Source organism: Schistocerca piceifrons, chromosome 1 (assembly GCF_021461385.2).
Source record: "Schistocerca piceifrons isolate TAMUIC-IGC-003096 chromosome 1, iqSchPice1.1, whole genome shotgun sequence".
Lineage (NCBI taxonomy): Eukaryota > Metazoa > Arthropoda > Insecta > Orthoptera > Acrididae > Schistocerca > Schistocerca piceifrons.
Window position 1 is genome coordinate 155,400,096 of NC_060138.1, and position 24,827 is coordinate 155,424,922.

The 24,827-nt window shown below is 37.8% G+C and overlaps 1 protein-coding gene across 4 annotated transcripts in view; it reads right to left on the reverse strand.

The window, feature by feature from the left end:
* Positions 1 to 893: 893 nt before the first annotated feature.
* The window catches only part of LOC124795240 (cytoplasmic phosphatidylinositol transfer protein 1), an 84,915-nt gene continuing 60,981 nt past the window's right edge, over positions 894 to 24,827 (reverse strand). For 3 of the 4 annotated variants that reach the window (XM_047259186.1, XM_047259194.1, XM_047259172.1), the window contains one exon: positions 3,346 to 6,808. In XM_047259186.1, the coding sequence (XP_047115142.1) occupies positions 6,494 to 6,808 (315 nt within the window). In that variant the 3' untranslated portion in view covers positions 3,346 to 6,493. Of the gene's footprint in view, positions 927 to 3,345; positions 6,809 to 24,827 lie in introns of those variants that run through there. The other variant, XR_007016665.1, reaches the window with a different exon arrangement.

The window sequence follows — 24,827 nt, forward strand, 5'->3', positions numbered from 1 at the left end:
AGCTGCTACGTACTTTTCTTTATAGCATTCATTACGTATCCTGTTGCAGACCTATCTCTATTCTGCGTGAGCTTAGCGCGTGCCTTCCGGCTACTTCTGTGGCGTGGCTGTCTTGCTACGCCACAACAAATAGTGTGTTACAAAAGCAGTCACAAGTACTACTACATAAATGACATATGATGTAAATGATGATTTTTCAAGTTTTATTAAATATTTACTTTTTCAGTAAGCAATTCCTTAAAAAAATTATTTTTGGTAATCCCCTACAGTGTTGTGTTACTTGAACAAATCTTAACAAGGTTTAAAGATGTAAATACCAGCTATGTAAGAATACATTTTTGCAACATGTTCCACCAGTTTGTGAGGCTTCGCAGCTTCAATTAAAAATGTCTCTTCACAAATGACACACATGGGTACAAAGGATGGGTTTCTATATTTCAAGTTTTCATAGACTATTTGCTACTACCTCTTCTCAACCATTGTGAGAAAATATCATTCTGAAATGTTTTGTTACAGACTACACACCATACTTCTCTGCCTGCTCCATCAAATATGAGTAGAAGCACAATGGTATAATAAATACCTATTCAGCTGCATCATTATCAATACTGAAGATCCTTGCTGCTGGAAAGATGGTCTCTTCCACGCTTGTGTGCTCTATGCACATACACTGACTCCAAGACGATCTGCTGAGGTGAAGTACCACTTCTAGAAAATTATATTTAGGGAAATTTTTGTTGTACGTTTTTTCATATTACTTATTAAACAAACATCTGAAACATAGTTTCAATCAATTATGCCAATTTCTGCTATCATGTCTAATCATACACTAATGTAATTGTATTAATATTTGTAAATTTTGTTTGCAAGTGGCCAAAGGCTCATACAAAGCGCGCACACACACACACACACACACACACACACACCTCCTTCTATCTGCCTGACTACCTTTTTAATTCATCTCCCCCTCAGTAAGAGAAATGCCATATTGAGAACCACTTCTAATGAATAAATTTCATATGTGCTTCAGTTCACAACAAATACTGTCTTCTGAACTGGGGGTTAGTGGAACACACAACCACTGACTTCAAACTCACCAAAACCTCCATTACACCACAAAAAACCTAATTAGCAGGTTTCATTAGGCCAATGACAGTAACATGGGTGTTTACGTTTGCTGAGAGGGTTCAGCTCATGAACATGGGCAACGATCTCCGTATATATCCATGTGACATTTTCAAATTTCTGCAACAGCCTGCATAACACCAACTCATATTGACTCATCTTAAGACAGAGTGGTTGTGTTGACTGAACCAAGTGCTTTGTCATTCTGAATGGAGAACCTATAGTGGCAAATACAGTAAAACCTAACTGAATAGCATTATTGCAATGCTCAGTTATACATGTTCCCAAAGCATTGGTTATTTTGTAGAAGAGGCTAAATACCTTAGCTAAATGTAATAACTGCAAGTATTTCCATTGAAGCAAGCAAATCTTAGCATGGTGTCAAGTTCCCTATAAAACATCCTTCCTTAGAATACTCGAGTCGCTTAGTCAGAGACAAAATCCCTAACACTAACTTATGGTGATGTAAAACCTATTTACAGAAATTGACAGCAAGATATGAAAATAAACAATTTTAAAAGAGGATATGCTCTGTTGTAACAAACATAATTGCCTGTAGGTAAACTGGAATGGAAAATAATAAAATCTTTATCTGTCAGCATCACTTCAACACTGGATCAGTGTACTAATAGTATACACAGTATATGCAATAATCAAAATAAATTGACCATTTCCTCTTTAGTTTGCAAGAAATATCAGAAAAATGGTTGTCCGAAGAAGAAGGTTTGTGTATCCAACTTCAGAAGTGGAACACTATGTAACCAAGAAGTCATTCCAGACAGTGTCAGTGCAGTCTTCAAACTTCTCATATTCTCTACAACGTAAGCAACTACTTTCCCTTCAATATTACCAGACAATTGGAATTCTCTTGTCAGCTATTTCAAAACTTTACAAACTTATTCATATAGACAAATACTGAAGCATTATGGATATTTTCTGGAAGCAATTTTTAGGTTTTCCTTCCTTCCAACATGCAAATGAATGAATGACTGCCATCTGTAACAACACAGCAAAGCAGTACTATACACAAAAGTTTTAACGATTATTTAATGTACAACATGTTCTGCAGATTCTAAATTCAGTTTTGATTTAAATGCAATAATTCAAGTCAGATATTTTGAATTCCGATCATAGAGCAAACAAAACCATAATTTCTAAGAATTGCTAATGAAAAACATTACTGCTTGTATTTGAGCAACTGATGGTCACATGTCCTGTCAGCCTGTCACATTGCTCTACTTTCCTTTTCTTAATTTTTCTTTATTTGCATGCTACAGCCAGAAATGGTCAATAACCAAAAATGAAAACAAAATGTTGCAGTGCAAAATCTGGGTTTTATTCTACAGATATTTATCCAACAACACAATACGTAACTTGTGTACAGACATTTTTACTATACATAAATACATACAAGAGGTGACAACAAGTCTTCATTTTTTTCTTTTTACAAAGTCATATAATGCAGACTCAAGACAGCGTAAAACAGACAATATTTTGCACACTAATGAGGCTTGTTTCAGTAACACTAAAGAATGGGAGAAAAAAATCCAGGTATGAGGCTATTACTGAGTCAGTATATTGCAAGTGTAAGGAAATAACCATAGACAAATAACGGTCAAGTACACCAGGGAATAACATCTGGCACACTGTTATTGTAAATAAAAATAAAAAAATAATATAATTGTGCAAAGTAATCTTCAAGCTGTTGCTTCTTGGATTGCAACTTCTCACATAATATAGAGTCTGAGCAGAAATACAGTAATTTTAACACCCTGAGACAATATTGATGATAAAGCCCTATAAGGTACAAACACACCAATACTCAGCATGAAGCTCTTCTGGAGAAATCAAACATCAGGAGTAGCATGACTAGTGTTTCAACAAATACGAACATGCTACATTAAAAAATGCTTACATTAAATGCAGTCACAGCTCCTCTTTGAAAGAGCGAAATCTGGAATGAACTACAGAGGTCAAATTACACTTGAAAATACTGTAAAATCCAGATCTCACAACTCTAATTTCTTGTAATTCGGGTTTAAGTTGTTTGGTCCCTAGTGATTTTTTCCCATCTCTTTCTTCATGTAATTATCTAGCTCTCCCTTTTACTTCTTTACAGCATCTGCTTTCTTTCTGACCTGTTAGCAACATAAAATCAGGGTTTTACTGTATAATGACTAACACTAAAATCAGCATAAAATAAAAGTTTCTTCCTGGGTCCTCAGATATAGTTAAATAGCAATGGGCAACACACACACACACACACACACACACACACACACACACACACACACACAGTGTGGGGTGGGAGGAGCACATTAACGAGCAAACACTTTGCAAGGAAGCACACAATTAATACCATACTTAAATACGTCTCAGTTCTTTAATGAACACCAGTGTTTTTCTCACAGTTTTGATTGTGCTTGAAGTGGAATAAACTAACATACCATAGACAATCTTTCACAAAACTGAGTCATAATTTAAATAAACAAATTAACTGCACAACTTTGAAATCTAGAATGTAACCAGGAAGCAAACCTTTATTGCCAAAAAATTGTGCCTTGTGAAATGGAAAAGAAAGTTTATTACCCCCCCCCCCCCCCCCCCCCACAACACACACATACAAATAAATAAATGATATATCAGTTTGGTCTATGGACGTACTCTAGAACTTTTGCAGTTTGCATTTAGAGAGGGAGATTCTTTTATAGAGTTGCTTGTTGTAAGATAGGTTCTCACAGGCTCTCTTGACTTTATCATTTTGAGTTAATTTTCTAACATCCAAATGAAAAAAAAAAATCCACATTACAATTAAGATATGATTGTTCCCTGACTGCAGACTCATGCAGCCACATTAAAAAATTTAACTTATCATTTCAGATAAACCAAAATATTTGACTAATAAAAATTCATAGGAAGTAAGTGTCTCACGGCTGTCAAAGAACAGCAGAACGCACATTCCAAAACAGAAATGTACAAGCATGATGTGGATATCTCCACAAATCTGTACTTCAATCATTCAAAGGACACAAAATAGTACTGAACATTAATCCACATCAGAGTCATCTAGTTTATGGACTGTACATGATGAGCAAGCACATATATTACAATATTTATGGATAAAATATGTCCAAGGTGATCAAACTTCCTATGATTACACGAACTTAAGGTGGTTGTTCCTCATAAATAACAACAATGTAAATCAGATGCATCAGCTCACAATGGAGAAATACTGCTTTATGACTGTGGAATAAGCAACCATTTCCCACACATACACTAATCCTGGATATTAGAATAGAAAGTTCAGAATAAGATGTATGAGATGCTTAATTGAGGTGATGTGATAATCCACAATATTTCTCATCCACCTACCTTTAAGAGCACTATATGTCCGGCAGATATGTGTTTCCCCTTCTGTTCCATAGTACTGATATTTTTTACAACTATTTGCATCTTTTCTCATACCTAAATCATTCAGCCAACATTTTTCCACTGATGACGTGTACTGAATATTAATTTCAAACCCAGGTGCAGCACACACCAACACAAAAGTCTCAGTACCAGGCAGTAAATATACTGACCACTATATTTGTTCCAATTAAAGTCTCCAAGTAAATGTATTCTATGTCTTTATGGTGCTAAGGAAACTTACTCTCTGGATAACCATAGGACATACATAGCAGGGTTTGTACAAACCTCTCATTGTGCCTAAATGTCTAGTCTCCCGTCATGTTGATGGACTACTTTTTTTCCAAATGAATAATTACTGATGTGGCCTGGTTGTTGTAACCTGTTTTCATAAGTAGCACAAATTCACCACTTTTTGTACAGTTGGACAACAAGAGCTCTAATGACAAACAGCTCTTTACTGTAGTTACAAGTGATTGAACTCTAATTGTTCCAATTAAATTTAAAATATGAACAATAACATTGTACATTAAATACTATGTTCATGTCCCATTTTCATTTCAGTTTATCAGATGGAAACATTCAATGCTATAAGGTATTGGGTCATAAAAACTAAATTTATCATCTCATTTTGATGTAAGGATACAAATGGCAAACATTTTTTCAATGTTTACAAGCAAACAGATTTTACATAGAATTTTAACTACGTTATACCTGGATGTTAGCGAATTAAGTAGAGTATCTATATCAAACTGCAAAGAAACATGTATAAACTATTTCGATATAATTTTTTTCTATCATCCACATGGTGAGAGTTGATTATGTGGCAATATAGTAAAGTTACATAAACTCTGTAATGGCACTGCCACATCAAGTACTAATTACACAGAAAATCATTCCAAATAAAAAAATTAAAAAAAAAATTAAAACAATCTTCTACACAGGAAATCTCTCTCTACTGTATTTTTTTAGGACAGCCTAAATTTTAGGAACAAACATACACACACATTTAAGGATTTTCAATACATATCACATTAATGATGGCTAATACGTATAGTGCAGTTATATATGCCAACTGCTAAAACTATTAAGAAAGCTCTGCATTTCACATTTGGAAAAAAATTGCATTTCTTGAAGAAAATATAAAATTTACAAGAATATATGAATAGCTGTCAAAAAAACATTCACTAAAATTTTTCCAATAATCACAATACAATTTTGTGCATTAATACTCTCTTCTTCTCATTAAAGAGGTATTTTAATAAGTCATAGATACTGTGTGGAACAATAGTACAAAATTAAAATAACAGAAGACTATCTTCTATCTTACAAAGAAGTCAAATGTTTTATACAAGGATGACAAGACCAGTGCAAAACAGGTAAAGCTTACTTTCAATTATATGCTAATTGATTATGCCAGGAATGAATCTGCAGTTGACAATAATCAGTAACATCAGATGCAATTCGAAGACTTTTCATGCGCATTCTTGTGGTATGTTCACTTGCCGATCAAGTTTGAAGAAGACAGTTTACAAACTGTCAAGTAGTTAAACTGAATTAACATGTTAAAGACAAGCATGTAAAGATGAAACAGCTCTCCACAAGTACATGACAGATGTGAAAGAAAAACTTTACTATTAACTTAATATTATCACCCTTTTGTCAAAATGTAAAAGGAACTGTTTTATAAATAATATTTCTGATAGCTAACATTAATTTACATTTTTAATTGCACAAATGCAACAGGTAACATTAAATATTGCTGCAGACAATGCTTTGTACTTGTCATGATAAGCAGGAAGGAGATCTTATCACTCTGTCAGAGCACAGAAAGCCACGACCATAAATAACTTATCAATAGTACATCAAAATATAACAACTGAAAGTCAACACTGATTGCAGATCAGATACTGTTGGCAACAAAGGCTCAAACATTAGAGATACGCAAGATGACAACATCTTATGACCAAGAGAACCAAGACCTAGGAGTTTTTGGAGTGTCAGGAACGCTATCAGCTGGTGTGACACTTGATGTGTCAGTATCAGGCAGAGCAGCAGGTGTGTCTGTGATGTTTGTAAGTGCATCTACAGGCGCCCCTGCAGTAGACGGTCTTGGACTGGAAGGAGGTTCTGTGTTCCCACCAGTTACCTTTGTATTTGTCTCCTTTTGCATGCGTCCTTCATATGCACGTACATCTTCCAAAGTCATTCCATGCCATTCATCGATCCAGGCAAATGCTTGTCTGTGGCCCAGTAATAAGATTTCCCTTATTGACTGTAACAGAGAAATTTTTCCTTATAGACTGTAATAGAGAAATTTTATAATCATGATGTAATACTTTCAAATGAGAGCCAAATGTTTTCAGTCAGTTCTCACTAAAACATTTATAGCTTTGCAAACACAAGCACACACCAACGATAACTGACAATTCTGCTAGGTAAACCATTCAGCAATGATGACCACAATGGAATATAGATGAAGAGTGGTCATCTTCCGCTGTATTGGATATTACAGAGAGTGAGTCAGGGCACCTCCCTATCTTGTTAACAGATTACATCTCTCGTGAAAATTAGAATTACTATCCATGAAGGGAATTTATTAGCATGTTCTTAACTTTGTGTTCATACTATCTTTTTCCCGACAAAAGAGTCAAAGAGTTTTCTCCTGTTTGTTTATGTCACAAGTTATTTGGTACTCTAGATGAGTAAGCTCCAAAAGTACTAAACTACAACTACAAGATCAGTGAAAAATCACATTATATAACGATTTCTTTCCACCCATTCTGTGAAAATAAGTAACAAAGTGAAAAAACTTGCAATGAAGATTAGAGTTTAACATCTCGTCAACAACAAGGAAATTACCGAGAGAGCACAAGTCTGGATTTGACAAGGATGGGCAGGAAATCAGCCTTGGTCTTTTCAAAGGAACCATCTGCTTCCCTCATTTACATGATCTAGGAAAGAAGAAACATGGCAGAGAGATCTTTAGAACTTATTCCAAAAGCATAAGAGACAATTGTGGTTATAACGTGGCAAAACATTACAAATTTCTACTAGCGCTACTATATAGCACTTTCCTAAATACACACAAAAACAAATATCTCGTTATTCATCAATTCTCAATCGAAGGGGATCTAAAATGGTACAGCAGAAAAATGTGGCTGGCTTATCAGTATAGGTGCCACCTTTTCCTGTTAGAAGTTTCTGATACATCTGTCTACAATTATCTTCAGAAATTATCATATACATGCTTTTCTTCCTGCATTTCAAGACTTCCTTATTTTTTACCCCTTCATCACTATTACAATCATTGTGTCATTGTTTTAAATGATTGAAATGATTGTGGAAAAGCTATAAATAGCTTGGTTTTGGTCCTCTGCTCTTTCAAGAATTTATTGTACATCCAATCTCTGTTCTGATATGACTAACAGATATTTATTTTTTGATTATAAATATAATAATATTTTTTATATAAAGTAATTTAACAACCCCTCCCCCCCCCCCCCCACACACACACACATTTCAATGTACCTTGTACTCTGTACAACATGTCAAGTATATTAGAAGACATAGTGTCTCCTATGGTAGCAGTGCAAGTAACTACAGGGAGTAAACTAGTTGGAAGCTCTGACTTACTCACCAGTTAACTGGATCCACTAACTACACTACAGTCAAATCACTGCCCTCTCAATATGTTCCTGCTGATTGCTGGATGATTCCAACAATAGTGCACAAGATAACCGTAGGGAATGTGTTACTTGGAACTTGCTGCTCAACAGAACATATTGACCAGCTCTAGTACCTGATGAGTGGAATAAATCCTAAGTGGCGAGTATAGCTTTATCCTGTTACTACAACAAGGAGGATGAATTCCATGATTGGAATGGTGATTTCAACATCAGCAGCTTGATGTTCCACACCTCCAGTAACTCTTCTTCCCACTGGCACAGGTCTGGCTCAACATTGATATTGTGGCACACGAGGGAATTTTTAACTGTTTTAAACCCTAGAGGTTTACTTGGCTGCAAGATCAGCTTGTTTATTTCCCCTGATTCCTATGTGTCCCAGTGAACAGCAGAATGTAACCTCCTTCCTCTGTCTTTGGACGAGGAGAAGTATCTACAATATATTCTCAACCATTTTCATGAAAGAAGTCAGTGAAACTTCTTTCTTTGGTCGTACCTCACTTTTTATATGTTCCAATTAACTCAGTGTTTTATACTGCAAGGTATCTGGCAGGCCTAGCATGACGGCATGACCATTGAAAACTACTGAGTGATCCATGAAGTTTTCCAGTTTCATCCCACCAGTCTACAAGATAGTAAATTACTGTGGCAGTCTAAAATATTATAAAGCATATCTAAAAATATTATTCCAATAAATACTTTTATTCATTGTGAACTTAGAGACAGCTATGTGATCATATAATTCAATCTTAGGTATTAGAACAATTATGGCACAGTCATTTTCTCTTTCTCTTGTGCAGATTTCAGTTGAGTAACTATTCATTATCAGATAGTCAAAATGTGTGGTTTTAACATATGTATGTACAAGATCCCATGCCAATAGCCATCTCAGTGTTACTGTTTGGTGCAATCATCTTCTGTTTGTAAAACTGCACCCAACAATAACGCTGGGACAGTTATTGGCATGAGCCCTTGTGCAGAAGTGTGTGAAAACCACATATTCCGCATATCAGATACTATTATAAACTGTAAAGGTTATGCACTGTAAACAAATAACAAAACAGAAATGACTAGTTCTGTTAAATATATTAATACCTAAAATTATTTATTGAACTTTTTTACCAAATTGTCAAATCTAAAATAATTATAGGAAAGGAGAATGCTGTTATTATTGGTTACTGGAATGCAGTAGTTTGAGAGAACACACAAAAATATTACTGGGAATTTCATGCTAGGGAAAACTAACAACAAATGACAACAGCTGGTTTGCCAAGAAAAGAAGATGTCATCCGTCAACAAACTATTCCAACAGGAGGAGGAGAGGAGATACACATAGGTTGCATCAGGGGTACAGGCAGATCCCAAACTGATTACATTAGTGTCAGAAAGAGGTACTGAAATGAAATAAAAAATGTAAAATGTATCCTGGAGCTGATGTTTGCTGTGACTGTACCCTAGTCTGCAGGAAAGTTCACCCGCAACTAAATAAAATAAGGGAAAAAAAAAAAAAAAATTTAGACTAAGTTCTGATGCAACAAAACTAAACAATGAGAACTCTATGATATGTACAATAAGGGAAAGGCAACCACTTACCTATATCAGACACATGTGGATGACAGAAACACATAACAGGGAACAGTCTTGGCATTAGCTTTTGAGCTCTTGATCTTTTTCTAGTAAAAGTACTCATGTTCACACACACACACACACACACACACACACACACACATTCTCAAGCCACTAGATCACAAAACGAAAAGTTTTTGTCAATGAGGTTTATGAAAAAGGATTTCCAAAGCTTTTTTTTCCTTTTTTACCAGTATCTAAGAAACTACAAATGACAAGTGTATAGACTATTGTACACTAAGTTTGGTACCCCATGACCCCAATATATTGACAAAGGTCATAAGTGACAAAATATCAAACAAACTTTATCAAAATCTTGCTGAAGTTTGTGTTTAGGCATTCTCCTATGAAGGCATCACCTACAAACTAATACTTTGTACAGCAATGGATAGCTGTACGCAACTATCCTATCCCAACCTATTCATGGGCCATCTACAAGAATCCTTTCTAACCAACAAGAACCCCTAACCCCTCATCAGAATCAGATCTATGTGATCTGGACCAAGACTGAGGACACCCCATCCACATTACGGCAGAACCTCAATACCCTCTCCCCCATTCACTCCACCTGATCCTCCTCAACACAAGCCACATTTATCAATGTTGACCTCAACCTCAAGAAGGGTAAGTCATGTGAGGCAAATGCTGGGATGGTTCCTTTCAGAGGCCAAGGCCAATTTCCTTCCCCATCCTTCCCTAATCCGAGCTTGTGCTCCATCTCTAGTGTTCTCATTGTCAGTGTTATGTTAAACACTAATCTCCTCCTCCTCCTCCTCAAGAATGGTGACATCAGTACCTTCGTCCACATCTAAACTACCAACCACCAATAATACCTCCACTCTGACAGCTGCTGCCAATTAAATACCAAGAAGTCTCTTCAAAACAGCTTTGTCACCATGCTTGCCGTGCCTGTAATGATGAGCAGATACTTTACAAATACGCCAAGGGTCTCACTAAAGGATTCACAGACCAAAATTACCTTCCCAACCTTGGCCAAAACCAGATTTCCTCTGCCTTGTCCCTCCAGTCACCTGCCACCTCCCACATACATCCAGTCAAAAAGCAGCACTTCTCCAGTGACTCAGCATCACTAACGACAGAAGCAAATAGATCACAATCTCTGATAGGGTTTCAACCATCTCTCATTCTGCTCGAAATGAGGAGTAACCTCCCAACCCCTCCCACAGTGGTATTTTACCATTCACCAAACCTATGCAATATCCTTGTACATCCCTAATCCACTCCTCCAAACTCCTTGCCTCATGGCTCATAGTTCTGCAATATACCTAGATCCTACCCCATCACAGAAGAACCACTTGTGAAAGCAGACATATCATCAACCAACTAAGCTACAACACCGTGCTGCCTTCTACGTGGGCATGAGAAATAACAAGCTGTCTATCCACCCAAATGGCCACTGCCAAATTGTGGCCAAGAGACAACTGGATCACTTAGTTCCTGAACATGCCGCCTAATATGATGTACATGACTGCTTCACAGTTTGCACCATCTGGACTCTTCCTGCCAACAGCAGCTTTTCTGGATTCCACAGGTGGGGACTCTCCCTACAACATATTCTTCATTCTTGTAGCACCTCGGCCTCAACCTTTGCTGGACCCTGTTATCCACCGATTTATCCTTTCCCTACTCCCACTCCAGCACTACACAAACTTTTTGTCCTACAAATGCACCTACTAGACTTTTCTCCTCCTCTAAATCCCCCCCCCCCCCTGCCCCCCAAACACACATGCTGCACATAGCAGTCCTATACAGGTCCCTATCTGCACACACACATACACACGCAGGCAGCACAGCATTTTCCTCCACATCATCACATCATACCTCATTCTTACACCCTACCCCCCCCCCCCCCCCCCCCCCAAATACAGTACTCACAGTCATACCGCAGCACACAGAGACAATAGTCATGTGTATGTGAGGTGTGGTTAAGTAAATGTGCATGTTTTCCACTTTGGAAGGTGGACTCTGTCCGAGAGCTTATACATTTTAGCACTCCTTTTCACTGTGCCTGTCTTTTACTCAGTGCCTCCTCTATGTGGTGATTAACATTTATCCTTTCCATATTATTGCTGGAAAGATAGTGATACAGAAAAGTGTGACAGTGATACAAATATAGCCCCATTCTTATCCATCATCTATCAGAGATCATTGGAACAGTGGAAAGTTCCATGGAACTAGAAGAAGGCCCGGTTATAGCAATCTACAAAAAGAGTAGAAAATCAAATGCACATAATTATCAGCCAATTTCACTGACATCGATTTGTTGTACAATCATGGAACATATTTTGTGTTCAGATATAATGACCTTTCTAGGCTCTGAGAAGCTCATCTGCAGAAATCAGCATGGTTTTAGGAAACAGCAGTCATGCGAGAGACAGCTGGCCCTATTTGTGCATGATATACAACACGCTCTAGATACTGGCTCCCAGGTTGATGCCATATTCCTTAACTTTTGAAAGGTGTTCGACTCGGTTTTGCACTGTCGCTTGCTCCAAAAAGTGCGTGCTTACGGTCTATCTGATAACATATGCGGTTGGACAGAAAGTTTTCTAACAGACAGAGCAGTATGTTGTCATGAATGGGGAGACTTCAACAGAAACAAAACTTAACTTCAAGTGTGCCCCAGAGCAGCATAATAGGTCCGATTCTTTTTACGATTTACATAAACGATCTGGTTGATGGTATTGACAGCAGCATTAGACTGTTTGCCGATGATGCTGTTGTCTAGAGGAAAGTAGTATCACACAAAAGTTGTGAACAAATCAATGAGGATTTGCAGAAAATAAATGCCTGGTGTAATGACTGGCAGTTATCTCTCAATATTAGTAAATGTAACCTATGCGTATAACAAAGAGAAAATCCCCATTAATGTACGAGTACAAAATAAGTGCCCAGTCTTTGGAAGCAGTAACCTCTGTCAAGTATCTGGGTGTAACTATTCGAAATGATCTCAAATGGAGCGATCAGATGACACAAGTAACGGGTAATGCAAACACTAGATTGTGATTTATTGGTAGAATCCTGAAGTGATGCAGTCCTTCAACAAAGGAAATTGCTTACAATACTTTAGTTCATCCAGTCTTGGAGTATTGTTCGTCTGTATGGGACCCTTCCCAGTTGAGTCTGATTCAAGAGATTGAGATGGTCCAAAGAAGAGTGGCAACATTCGCGACTGGTACATTCAGCCATTTAGAAAGTTTGAAGTGGGACACAGTTGCAGATAGACGACACACTAAATGGAAGGGGCTGCTCACTAAATTCCAAAATCCAATCTTCGCCGAGAGTGCAGAGCATATATTATTACCACCAACTTTCAAATCGTGCAATGATTACCATTCAAAGATAAGGGAAATTAGAGTTTGTACTGAGGCATTCAGTCAGTAATTTTTTCCTCATGAACCCGCGAGTGGAACAGAGGGGGAGAAATATGACTTTGGTGTGAATAGTGCCCCCTGCCACACACCGCTTGGTGGCTAGTGGATAGTATACATAGATGTACATAAGGCATTTGACAATGTAAACTGGTCTACAATGATGCAAATTTTAATGTGCAGTAAACTGGATCATCAAGACAGGAAAACAATCCAGCAGCTTTACAGGAATCAGAGAGCGGTTGTCAAAATAAAATGCTGTGACGCAAAATCTGGAAGAGCAAATAAAGGTGTTCAGCAGGGATGCTACCTTTCCCCATTACTCTTCAACTTATACACGGAAGAAAATAAAAGTACATACAGTGAAATAATAACTGTATGTGGGAAAAAACATGAAAATGCTTAGATTTTTAGATTATATACACTGAAGTGCCAAAGAAACTCATTTAGGCATGCATATTCAAATACACGGATATGTAAACAGGCAGAATATGGCACTGCAGTCGGCAATGCCTATATAATACAACAAGTGTCTGGTGCAGTTATTATATTGGTTACTGCTGCTACAATAGCAGGTTACCAAGATTTAAGTGAGTTTCAACATGGTGTTATAGTCGGCACATGAGTGATGGGACACAGCATCTTCGAGGTAACAATGAACTGGGGATCTTCCCATAAGACCATTTCACAAGTTTACTGTGACTATCAGGAATCTGGTAAAACATCAAATCTCCAACATTGCTGTGGCTGGAGAAAGATCCTGCAAGAACAGGACCAACAATGACTGAAGAGAGTCGGTCGTTCAACATGACAGAAGTGTGATCCTTCTGCAAATTGCTGCAGATTTCGATGCTGGGCCATCAACAAGTGTCAGCGTGCGAACCATTCAACAAAACATCATCAATATGGGCTTTTGGAGCCAAAGGCTCACTCGTGTACCCTTGATGACTGCATGACACAAAGCTTTAAGCCTCACCCGGGACCGTCAGCACCGACATTGGACAGTTGATGACTGGAAACATGTTGCCTGATTGGATGAGTCTCATTTCAAATTGTATTGAGTGGATGGACGTGTAGAAGTATAGAGACAACCTCATGAATCCATGGATCCTGCATGTCACCAGGGGACTGTTCAAACTGGTGGAAGATCTGTAATGGTGTGGGGCAAATGCTGTTGGAGTAATATGCGACCCCTGATACATCTAGATATGGCTCCAATAGGTGATACATGTGAAAGCATCCCTTCTGATTACCTGCACCCATTCATGTTCAATGTGCATTCCGATGGACTTGGGCAATCCACCAGGACAATGTGACACCCGAAATGTCCAGAACTACAATAGAGTGGCTCCAGGAACATTCTTCTGAGTTTAAACACTTCCGCTGGCCACCAAACTCCCCAGACATGAACACTATTGAGCTTATCTGAGATGCCTTGCAAAATGCTGTTTGGAAGAGATCTCCACATCCCCTTGTACTCTTACGGATTTATGGACAGCCCTGCAGGATTCATGGTGTCAATTCCCTCCAGCACTACTTCAGACATTAATCGAGTGTATGCCACATCATGCTGCAGCACTTCTGCGTGGTCGAGGGAGGGGAGGTAGGGGTCCTACATGATATTAGGCAGATGTACCAGTTTCTTTGGGTCTTTAGCAAAGTAGTCTTAACCACTACTTTGCTAAAAAGTCAAAGAAACCAAATCTGAATATAGTCTCCAAAAGATCATAGAAGACATTGAACAAAGTATTTTCAATATGAAAATAAAAAAAAGAAGAAAAATCTTAAATGCAGTACAGTTTCAACAGCAGCAAACACACATTTGCATGAAGAGAATCAAAAACAAGCCACCAGATTTAAGTACCTGGGTAGTACAATAACAGAGAATCATAGATCATGGCGGGTGATTAAATGTAGAATTGTACAGGCTAAAACAGCATTCAATACAGAGATGAGGAAGCTACTCCATCATGAAATTTTAGTTTATACATCAGGAAACAGTATGTAAGAACTTATGTTTGTAGTATTGCCCTATATGATTTGGAGACACAGAGAAATAATGATCAATGAAGAAGTCTTTAATAACACAGGAAAGATTTTTCTGAAAAACTATCAAGGGAAAGAGAGCCCAATGAGTTAAGACACCTCATGCAGATATTGCCCATCCATTGTGAAATGAATAGACAAAAAAATGCTCGAGTAGAATGCAAGAGGAAGAGGAAGACCAAGACTTCAGTACATCAAGCAGAAAAAAAAAAAAGATTTGAAATTGTTAACATACTCTGAAATGAAGATACCTGAAGAAGATAGGGAAAATTGGAGGTGGAGAATTGCTGCTTTCCAATCTACAGATTGAGCACAGAAGGAGAAAAAGTGGGAGAAGAAGAAGAAGAAGAAGAAGAAGAAGAAGAAGAAGAAGAAAGCACTGGGCAAGCAATGGTAAGGTATGAAAACATTTTATGTACAAAGTACATGGTGCGATCACTTTAATGTGACCACCGACTACCATATTTACCCAATTATAAGACAAGGTTTTTTCCCAAATTTGTCTTTCAGAACATACATAGTCATCTTACATTCACAAATTAAATTACTGTTGCCGAGGTTAACATTTTTATGTTGTTTAACAGAGTAAGACGGATAATTTTACGCGTATGGATGAAAATTTGGCTACTGAGGGCATATGCAAGTTTAATTTTGAAGAATCCAGAAGGGCAGGACTGGGCAAATGCTACTCACATTCGAACAGGCTCAAGACTTCCCGATACACCAAAGCACTCAATACAATGTTGGCATAGCTTGAAAAATCATGCGACATTTGACCTGCATGGCGCTAGTGCAAGGGATATGCGAGAAACTATGAACTAGCTGGTACAACAGTCTATTGCTCATTTAAAATTGCACTATTCTGTGAAACACAAAAGAAAATAGCACTAAATTCCTTCATTTTACAAACTCTCATTTTATTTGAAACAGTTCTGCAGTATATGTTCTCATACATGTATGGATTCTGTGTACAAACATTACTGCTGCTTTTTAAGTAAAGATAATACTCAAAAATGAAAATGTTGTCTTTCAAAAACATTACTACATTCTGAACCCAGATCAATAACTCATTTGATTATCAGAGACTGTAATGATTTACTAAGTGGGTTGCAAATGAGAAATTCGGTTGCTGGTCACGTATTAGAATACCAGGTAAAAACATTATCAGATTTTAATCAACTTTACAACACGGCGGTGACATGAAAAAACAAAAAGGAAAACCAACACAGAATGAAATGTTTAACAAACAAAATAAATCATATTAAACTGACTGTCATTGTTGACACAAGAACAAATTAGAGTGGCAAGGCCTGTCATAGAGATAGTACAAATAGGTGTCAGTAGATTGCGGGATGAGCGAAGTTTGAAAATTGGACTGAGTAGTGATTAAGTTCTTTTATTTGCGTATTAGTTGCTGTTGCTACATATGACTTGCACCCTAGGAGATACTGGCCCATGTCTCACGCCTGCTCAAACACAGCAGTATGGAGGGATTGGAGGTGGAACAGTGATTCCAGTTTGACAGAAAACTAGCACATTACATCATGTTGCCAACCACGGGAATCTATATCATGTACTTTGACTTTTTAGGAACATCTACCACTTTTAAACTGTGATTTGCCTGAATCCATTTGTAGTCAGCATTGAACCAAATTTGAAATTAGACAAATTCTCAACAACATATTTCATTTCTGCAAAAAATGATAAGTCTAGAGAGATGGTAAAAGTCTAGATAGGTGCCAGTGGTGTACTTAGGTGTTTTGTGCTGCAGTGTTATCGATGCTCACCATGACGTATGACAGGAACAAAAGGCTGCTGGTTCTATGCAGGCAATGTGAGAGCAGTGGGCAGATGATAAGTTTGGAAGCAAGAGACATCCTCATGTCAGCACAGAAGCAAAATCCAATATGCAATCGGATAAAAACAACTGTGTTCTCAGGTCTCATGGTAACCACAACCTCAGAAATCACAACATATTTGAAAGAAACAGCCAAATATTTGTGACAAACAAGCTCCAAATTTCACAGCTATGCTGTTAGGATGGTAATGATTAAAAATAGTGATACCACAGACGACAGGGTTAGTAAGTGAAAAATGTAGAAAACAAAACAGTCAGTGAGTTCATGTAAACCATTTCTTTTCATTTATTTTATTTCTCCTTGTTTTACCAAAATATAGACCGACAATAAATGGCATTAATTTAGAACATATATAATGGCACCTTTTTAGTGAGATACTTTGCTAGTAAAACAGTCTATAATTCTGATTAGTCAGAATATGTTAAAAATAAATTTTAAGAAGCATCTTGAGAAAAACAGGTCATCTTATAATCAGGAGTTACTCAGGTAAATACATTATGTTCAGTGTCACCATGCAACAACCATTCACTGATGGCTGGCGGCAGAACTAGCAGTGTTGGATACATGAAGTGGGAGAGGGGACACAGAAAACAGTGTAGTAGTTGTTGTAAAGCAGAAATGGAGTGATACATGCAACTGTTGAGCAACTGTCTGTGCAGATAAACCAGGGGGCTACCAACAGTGTCTTCTTAATGACCGTTCAGCAAACATTGCTGCATATGGACCTCTGCAGCAGCACTCGATTCATGTACCCATGCTGACTGTTCACTGGTGATGAAGGGTGGAATTTACATGCAAATACCACAACTGTACGTCCACTAACTAGCAACAAGTGGCCTTTTCTGATGATCCACATTTTATGCTCCATTGGGCAGATGGTCGTTGGCATGTGAAATGCCTGAACACCCTGCAACAATTGTTGGAAGGCTCCGGGACAGAAGGGCAATGGCGTTGCCGCAGTGGATACACCGGTTCCCGTGAGATCACCGAAGTTAAGCGCTGTCGGGCGTGGCCGGCACTTGGATGGGTGACCATCCAGCCACCATGCACTGTTACTATTTTTCGGGGTGCACTCAGCCTCGTGATGCCAATTGAGGAGCTACTTGACCGAATAGTAGCGGCTCCGGTCAAAGAAAACCATCATAACGACCGAGAGAGCGGTGTGCTGACCACACGCCCCTCCTATCCGCATCCTCAAATGAGGATGACACGGCGGTCGGATAGTCCTGATGGGCCACTTGTGGCCTGAAGACAGAGTGCTTTTTTTTGCAGGACAGAAGAGGGAGTGTTATGGTCTGGAGAATATTTTTGTATTTGTGCCCTGGATCCTCAACTATGAAAGCTAGCACAGCTGACCACGGCACTAAAGTCAGCATGGCTCCACATTATCTGTTGGTACCTTCCACAACATTATTGACACTCTTCCCCTCACAAAAGGTGGTTATTCAGGTTTTTGACAGATGGTCACATTAATGTGACTGGACAGTGTATATTCTGCATGCCTGTCACATCACAAAGAAATCTCTTATCCAGCATTTGGAGCATGCTGATTCAAATCCAGAACTATAGAATTTTGAATAAAATGTCATTACCAGTTGCACTTTAATTTTATTTTAAAAACTACAATTGGTTTTGGCCCTCAATGCCATTATCCAGTGGTTATATGTTGGTCATCCCGAGAAAACAAAAAAATGAGTCTTCTACGTTTTCTCAAGACATTTGACATATCACTGGATAATTGTCTTGAGGGCTAGAACCTGTCATGGTTTTTAAAATAAAAATTAAAGGGCAACTTGTGCTTGCATTTTATTCAAAACCACACAGAAATTCTGCACAATCTGAAGTGACATTTACCAGCCTTGAAACAGGGGCTAGGAATGGAACTGATATTAAAAGCTCATGTGGCCAGAACATGGTGAATTGCATATAGTACCTTCAGGTATGATGGTTTGTTTGATCCATAAACCATGAATCTGTATGTAAGCAAACAAAACTGGAGTATGCAAGATCTGTCTCATACACATTTACTACACACAATGCACTTTAAATTATTAATTGCCTTGAGAGGCCCAGTATTCAGGTCTTTCAGATGTGGCTTCTGATCAAATGCAACATGCAGAAACTTCACCAAACCTACCAAATTTAAAAGGATGCCGCTCACTACATCACAGCCTTATACACTGACAATTTACAAACTGTAGTTAATGCCTATTTCTCTAATCTTCCAACTCTCAACTGCAGCAACCATGCATTGCTGCAAGGCTGAAGGAGAAATTGAGACCTTAAACATGGGTTTTTACTGTGGATGTAATAGAGTCTACTGCTACTGCAGACATCACACTTAAAAAGCTACCTTGAGAGAGCATTCTCTTGCACAAAGTGATCAGATAGGATTTAACAATTATGTGTGTGCAACACTGTGTGAAGAGCAAGGACAGGAAGTCATTCAGCAAGTGCCATCTGTGGAGCTGACAAGGATATTGTGCCTCCAAGTAATGTCTTAGGCTTCTCAAGATCAAAGGAAATCACTATTAGATGATGCTGTGCAGGAAAGCCAATTACAAATCTGCCTGCAACAGAGGCAGTTTATTAGTGATGACACTGAACTCCCACTGAGGGCTATTAAGGAACTGCCTGGATTCAAAGAACTAGAAATAGTGGTAGTTGAGTATGCACGCAAAGGTCTTTCCCAGGTTTCAAGAAGGGTATTCCAAAAATGTACTTAGTTGAAGCCAGTTTCCACATGGAAAAGGGGTAGCCGATGTAAACCCATTCACTGGCAAAAGCGGAATCCCAAAGATCCTTCCCAATAATAACTTAGAGGCAAGTGAAAGCAAGAGCCTGACTGATGGTCGCAATGACTCAAGTGAACTATTACACCGTGCTCTGAACAACATATCCTTGGTTAATCAAGAGAATCCTACTGTTGATCACATCATTAATAGTGTATCAATTACCTCTCCCTTTTCGTGATTGCTCATATGCATATGCCCCTTTAATTGAATGGTTAACTGAATTAACATTAGCTCATGAAATATTACGATCACATCTCTTTGTTTTTCATAATTATGAAACAGCATTTTGCCCTCCACCTGGGAAGTTTCTAGATACTCTGGAAATAGTCTGCAGCTGAACCCCAATACAACTACGTGCCTGTCCCCAGTTGCAGAATGGCACTCATCACTCCACCAAGGGACAGACTATCTTTTAAGCTACCTTCAAGATTTGATACTAATTCGTCATCAGCACAGTTGTGTGTATTGGTGATGTGATTCACCAATTCATTAACACTGTCTCTATGTCCAAAAACAAGCAGTTGGATGACTGGCTCCTGTTTCACCTTGCTGGGACCCCATCTCGTTAGATCACTTTTGGGCACTGCCTGATCTGCTAGGTGTATCTATATCAAAAATCAGTCATGAACAGATCATCAAAATGCCTGTCACTGAACAATTTGTATAGAAGTGCTGAAGTCAAAATAAACGACAGTGAACACTGCTCAGTATGGGTCTAATGGGCTAATAACATTTACCAGCACTAGCTCATGAATGTTGAAATCTTCAAACCTAATCACAAGCCCACCCAGCACACTTCCCTCAAGTGCTCTCCATTTGGTACACCCCATAGGCAAATTTAGGATACTGAACACTATGCACACTGCAAGCAGTGTCCCATTACGCACCCTCCCCACAGCCTAATAGACACACACTTAGCCAAAGTCAATTTACAGATCTGATTATAGGAGGTAACAAGTAGAGTACTGCACCTACATGACCAAACTGCATGACAAGCATTCATTCCCCATCAATCGCTTCACACTCATTGCAAAAGTACGTGGCTGACAGTTTCCTCATGCACCGTCATGCAGATGCACACTCAGTGAGTAGTGCATACTCACTAAGTGGGCCTGGCCATGCAGCTAAGGAAACAAACTCTAATAAGCTTTGTCACAACATCGCAGCACTAATGGGCCTGCCAATTGTTGAAGAATGTTACTGATGGTCACTGATTTAGATGAGGAATTGTAAATTTGTTTGAATGAATAGCTGATGAAATAATGCTCCCATCAAGTTTGCAGCTTGTTGAGAAGTGTGACCACTTATAATTGCCAACTTAGTTTATAATTAACAAAAAATAAATCAATCCAGCAACACTGTAGGCTGGCTCTCCTGAGTCGAGCAAATAAACTAATAGGACACACAACAGCTGTCATTGTGAACTGCACTGACCACAAAGAGAAAGGAAGCGCAAGATTTAGCAGTAAGCAGATACGGACAGCATTTGAATCAATTTCTGTCTGCATCACTATTCAAGTAAGTAGATCTTATGGAACAAATCTCTTCACAAATAAAAACAAATCTCTTCACAGATAAATTACTTGTGTTTACTCTGTTTAATTCCTGCTTCTCGTACAGAATTCTGTAACTGATGTTGGTTTCCTTTGCTTGCTCCAGTTTCTGTTTAGTAAATATTTACAGTGTAATACATGCAACATAAAAACACAGCCTTTGCAACTGAACTACTGACACAGTCCAATTTAACTGACTCTGCACTTGCCAGTACTCCTGCCGCCCTCAATAGTAACAAGCAAAGTACTCTATGCAAGTAACCAAATGTGAGATGCAGCTAACAGAAACTCTTAATATATAACATCTTCCATTGTACCAAGGTTGCTCGTACTATCAGCTATAGATGTCTCACTGATATAAATATGCAATTTGTTAATGTTTGTAGTGTTAAAAAAATGAGCAATTCAAGTAAGACCTTGCGGTTGCTAACAACTAACATCAACAAACTTTAAAGTCTCCTAAAATGTTTGTGGAATGCTGCTGGACATACAAAGTCTTCTGAAAGTCTTTAGTGCTAACTAGGAGATTAGAAAATGGAACAGCTTTTCAATCTGACACGCATCAATGCAGTTACACAGATTTTTCAGATTGAAAAGATTCAGAGCATACACTGAGGTCCAAGAAAAAAACAAAAGAGGTGTTCACAATATTGCAGCACACTGGCAACTGTTTTTATCGAGAAAGTGGAAAGAGACAGTTGAAAGAATTTTTTCCTTTTCTACACCAACTCCAATTATTGCAGCAACATCTTACACTTCATTTAAAAACAAATAGTTCACCTGTATTATGGTCCATTAGCGAGAGTTGCTTACAACAAACTACAGACATATAACAACCAAAAAGGTCAACAAAAACATGAAAAGGAAGTTTGTTTTGAACATGATTTGGAGTTAATGCCAACATCATGAATTATTTGCCAAAAACTGCATCGGAATTGACGATTTCTCAATTTTTGCTGAAGGAACTGTGATTTGAAAGTCTTACACCATTACCTGGAAATGAAGAAAATTTCAGGAGATACAACACAATGATATCCTCTTGGTAGATTTAGAACATATTTTCTGTAGTGTCTCACAATGTTAAATCTTTAAAAATCAAACAAAAAAAAGAGTTGTTCTGAAAACTAATTTAAAACAAACAAAATGTACATTTCTTTAATAAATGACAAATAAATGGAGCAATGAATGTCATTGGATTCAAATTTATCTATTTGTAATTCGCTTAACTGATGAACAAATGTTTTTGTTTGTGTAAATGAATAATGTTTCGAATAAATATTTTTATTTGTTATTCATGAATAATAATTTTTATCTGCATTTATTATTCATCATTCACATAAGTTTTGCCTCACTCTGGTAGTAAGGTAAGCATACTGTGCATGAACACACCGAAAATTCACAACATCTGTGCAAGTGAGTGCGAGTGGATAATATCTGGATGGCTGTGGACTAGCATGTAACATCAGCATGACTGTTGGCAAGTGCTCACTTGTGTGTTATTAGGCAAGGCATCATCGCTTATCTTCAGCAACATCCGCTGATATCTTGGACGTGTATTCATGCTCTCTCTCGCACACTTCAGGTGCATGCTGGCCATGTGAACGCGCCATGCACTTGCGTGATTCTTGCAGCAGGTATGTCATCCACTTATGGGATTACAATATTAATAATAACCATTACTACTGTCTAATCATGGATGAGGAAGAAAACCTACAAAACTCTGAAGAAAATGACATGTTCAAAAAATTGTAAAAAAAAATGAACTGGTCCCCAAGCTAAAGATTAGATTGAACACTATAATGTTTTACTGAGCACTGTGTGCTCTTAGCTTCCACCAACCTATGAACTGACTTTCCCAGCAAGTTATAAGAGGACCTAAGGTTTTATGTGGATTTGAAACCATTATCCACCTTGGTATAAACCAATTAGTGCTAAGAGTGAAGGATGCAACAATGGCAAAAAAAAGTCCTAGAACCAACTGCAGATCCAATCATGTTGTTGTCTGACACTTACCCATTAGCCACAGAAACACACTAGTAAAACATATTAACTTCTCTGCAACTTGTATTCAAATATCAGCTTGTGTATTCTTAATATTTACTGAGATTTCGGCTTCTCAGTTATTGCAACAAATGATGTATGACACAATTCAACAACATGACTCTCTAGTTAGGTTAACGATACTTTATGGAGATAGATGGATAAGGAACAGTTGCCTGTTCTAGAAAAGGAAAAAATGCCTCTATTACATGAAAACCGTGATACATATATACTAAAAATCATTAGGCAGCAAACGTATAGATAAACAAGAAACACAATTTCATAGTGAGCACTTCTTACACTGATCTTGTCTCCACCACAATAAGTAAGCAGCAATAAAATGGTGTACAACTTGATGGAAATAAAATATCTGACTGACGGCAATAATATGTTTTAATCGTTTCACTTCTATTGATGAGCTGTCCATGTTTTGTGTCCCTGTGAATCGGGAATTATGTGGTCATAACAATAGTCGTATTTCATAAACAGTTCAAGATATCAAAATTAAGTTTTTTGCAAATGACAGCATGCACAGAGGCACATATGTTGTATGATAAATATTCAAAACACTTTTATTCACTGAGATATGGAAGTAACTCATCCACAGCAGCGAGAGATCAGCCGTTCAGGTCGCTTACAAATGTCAATTACACTATAGGGAAAACCCAAGTGCTGCGCATATACACATTCACAGCAGAATTGCTCTTTCAAAGTTTAATATAATAAAAATTATAAAACGTTAAAACCCCGATATTCATTTATAAACACACTGTATAATGACTAAGAATAACTGTCTACAGAAGAAATGTTTCATATCACAACATTTACCACAAATAATGACTAAGAACCAAGTATTACTCAACAAAGCCACTTTTTGAGAGAAAGAAAAACAGTAACAATCACTAATGCTTGGCATTTTTACACATGGAGAGCTGTCACATGCTAACTACTTCACAACCCTTAAATGTTAACTGGCACTTTGTATGATATTTATTTATTTACTTGTTCACAATTACGTCATCATATCATATGCTAATCATGTTATCACACTGGCATAAAATTATTACTACTTGCTGCACACTCAAAATATTCAACTACTTGTATCATAATACCAAACGTCACTTCGTGAGTATTCCGGCACAGTGGAGTGAGAGTGAATAAATGCCTCATCCAAATAAACCATTGGTTGTCTGAATCCCGGCAGTTATTTTGTTGCCATAAAAATATAGTACTGTATACTCTGTTGACATTTGTTTGCTCAAACACCTTCAAAAAATGATTTCACAAAAAGAATAAT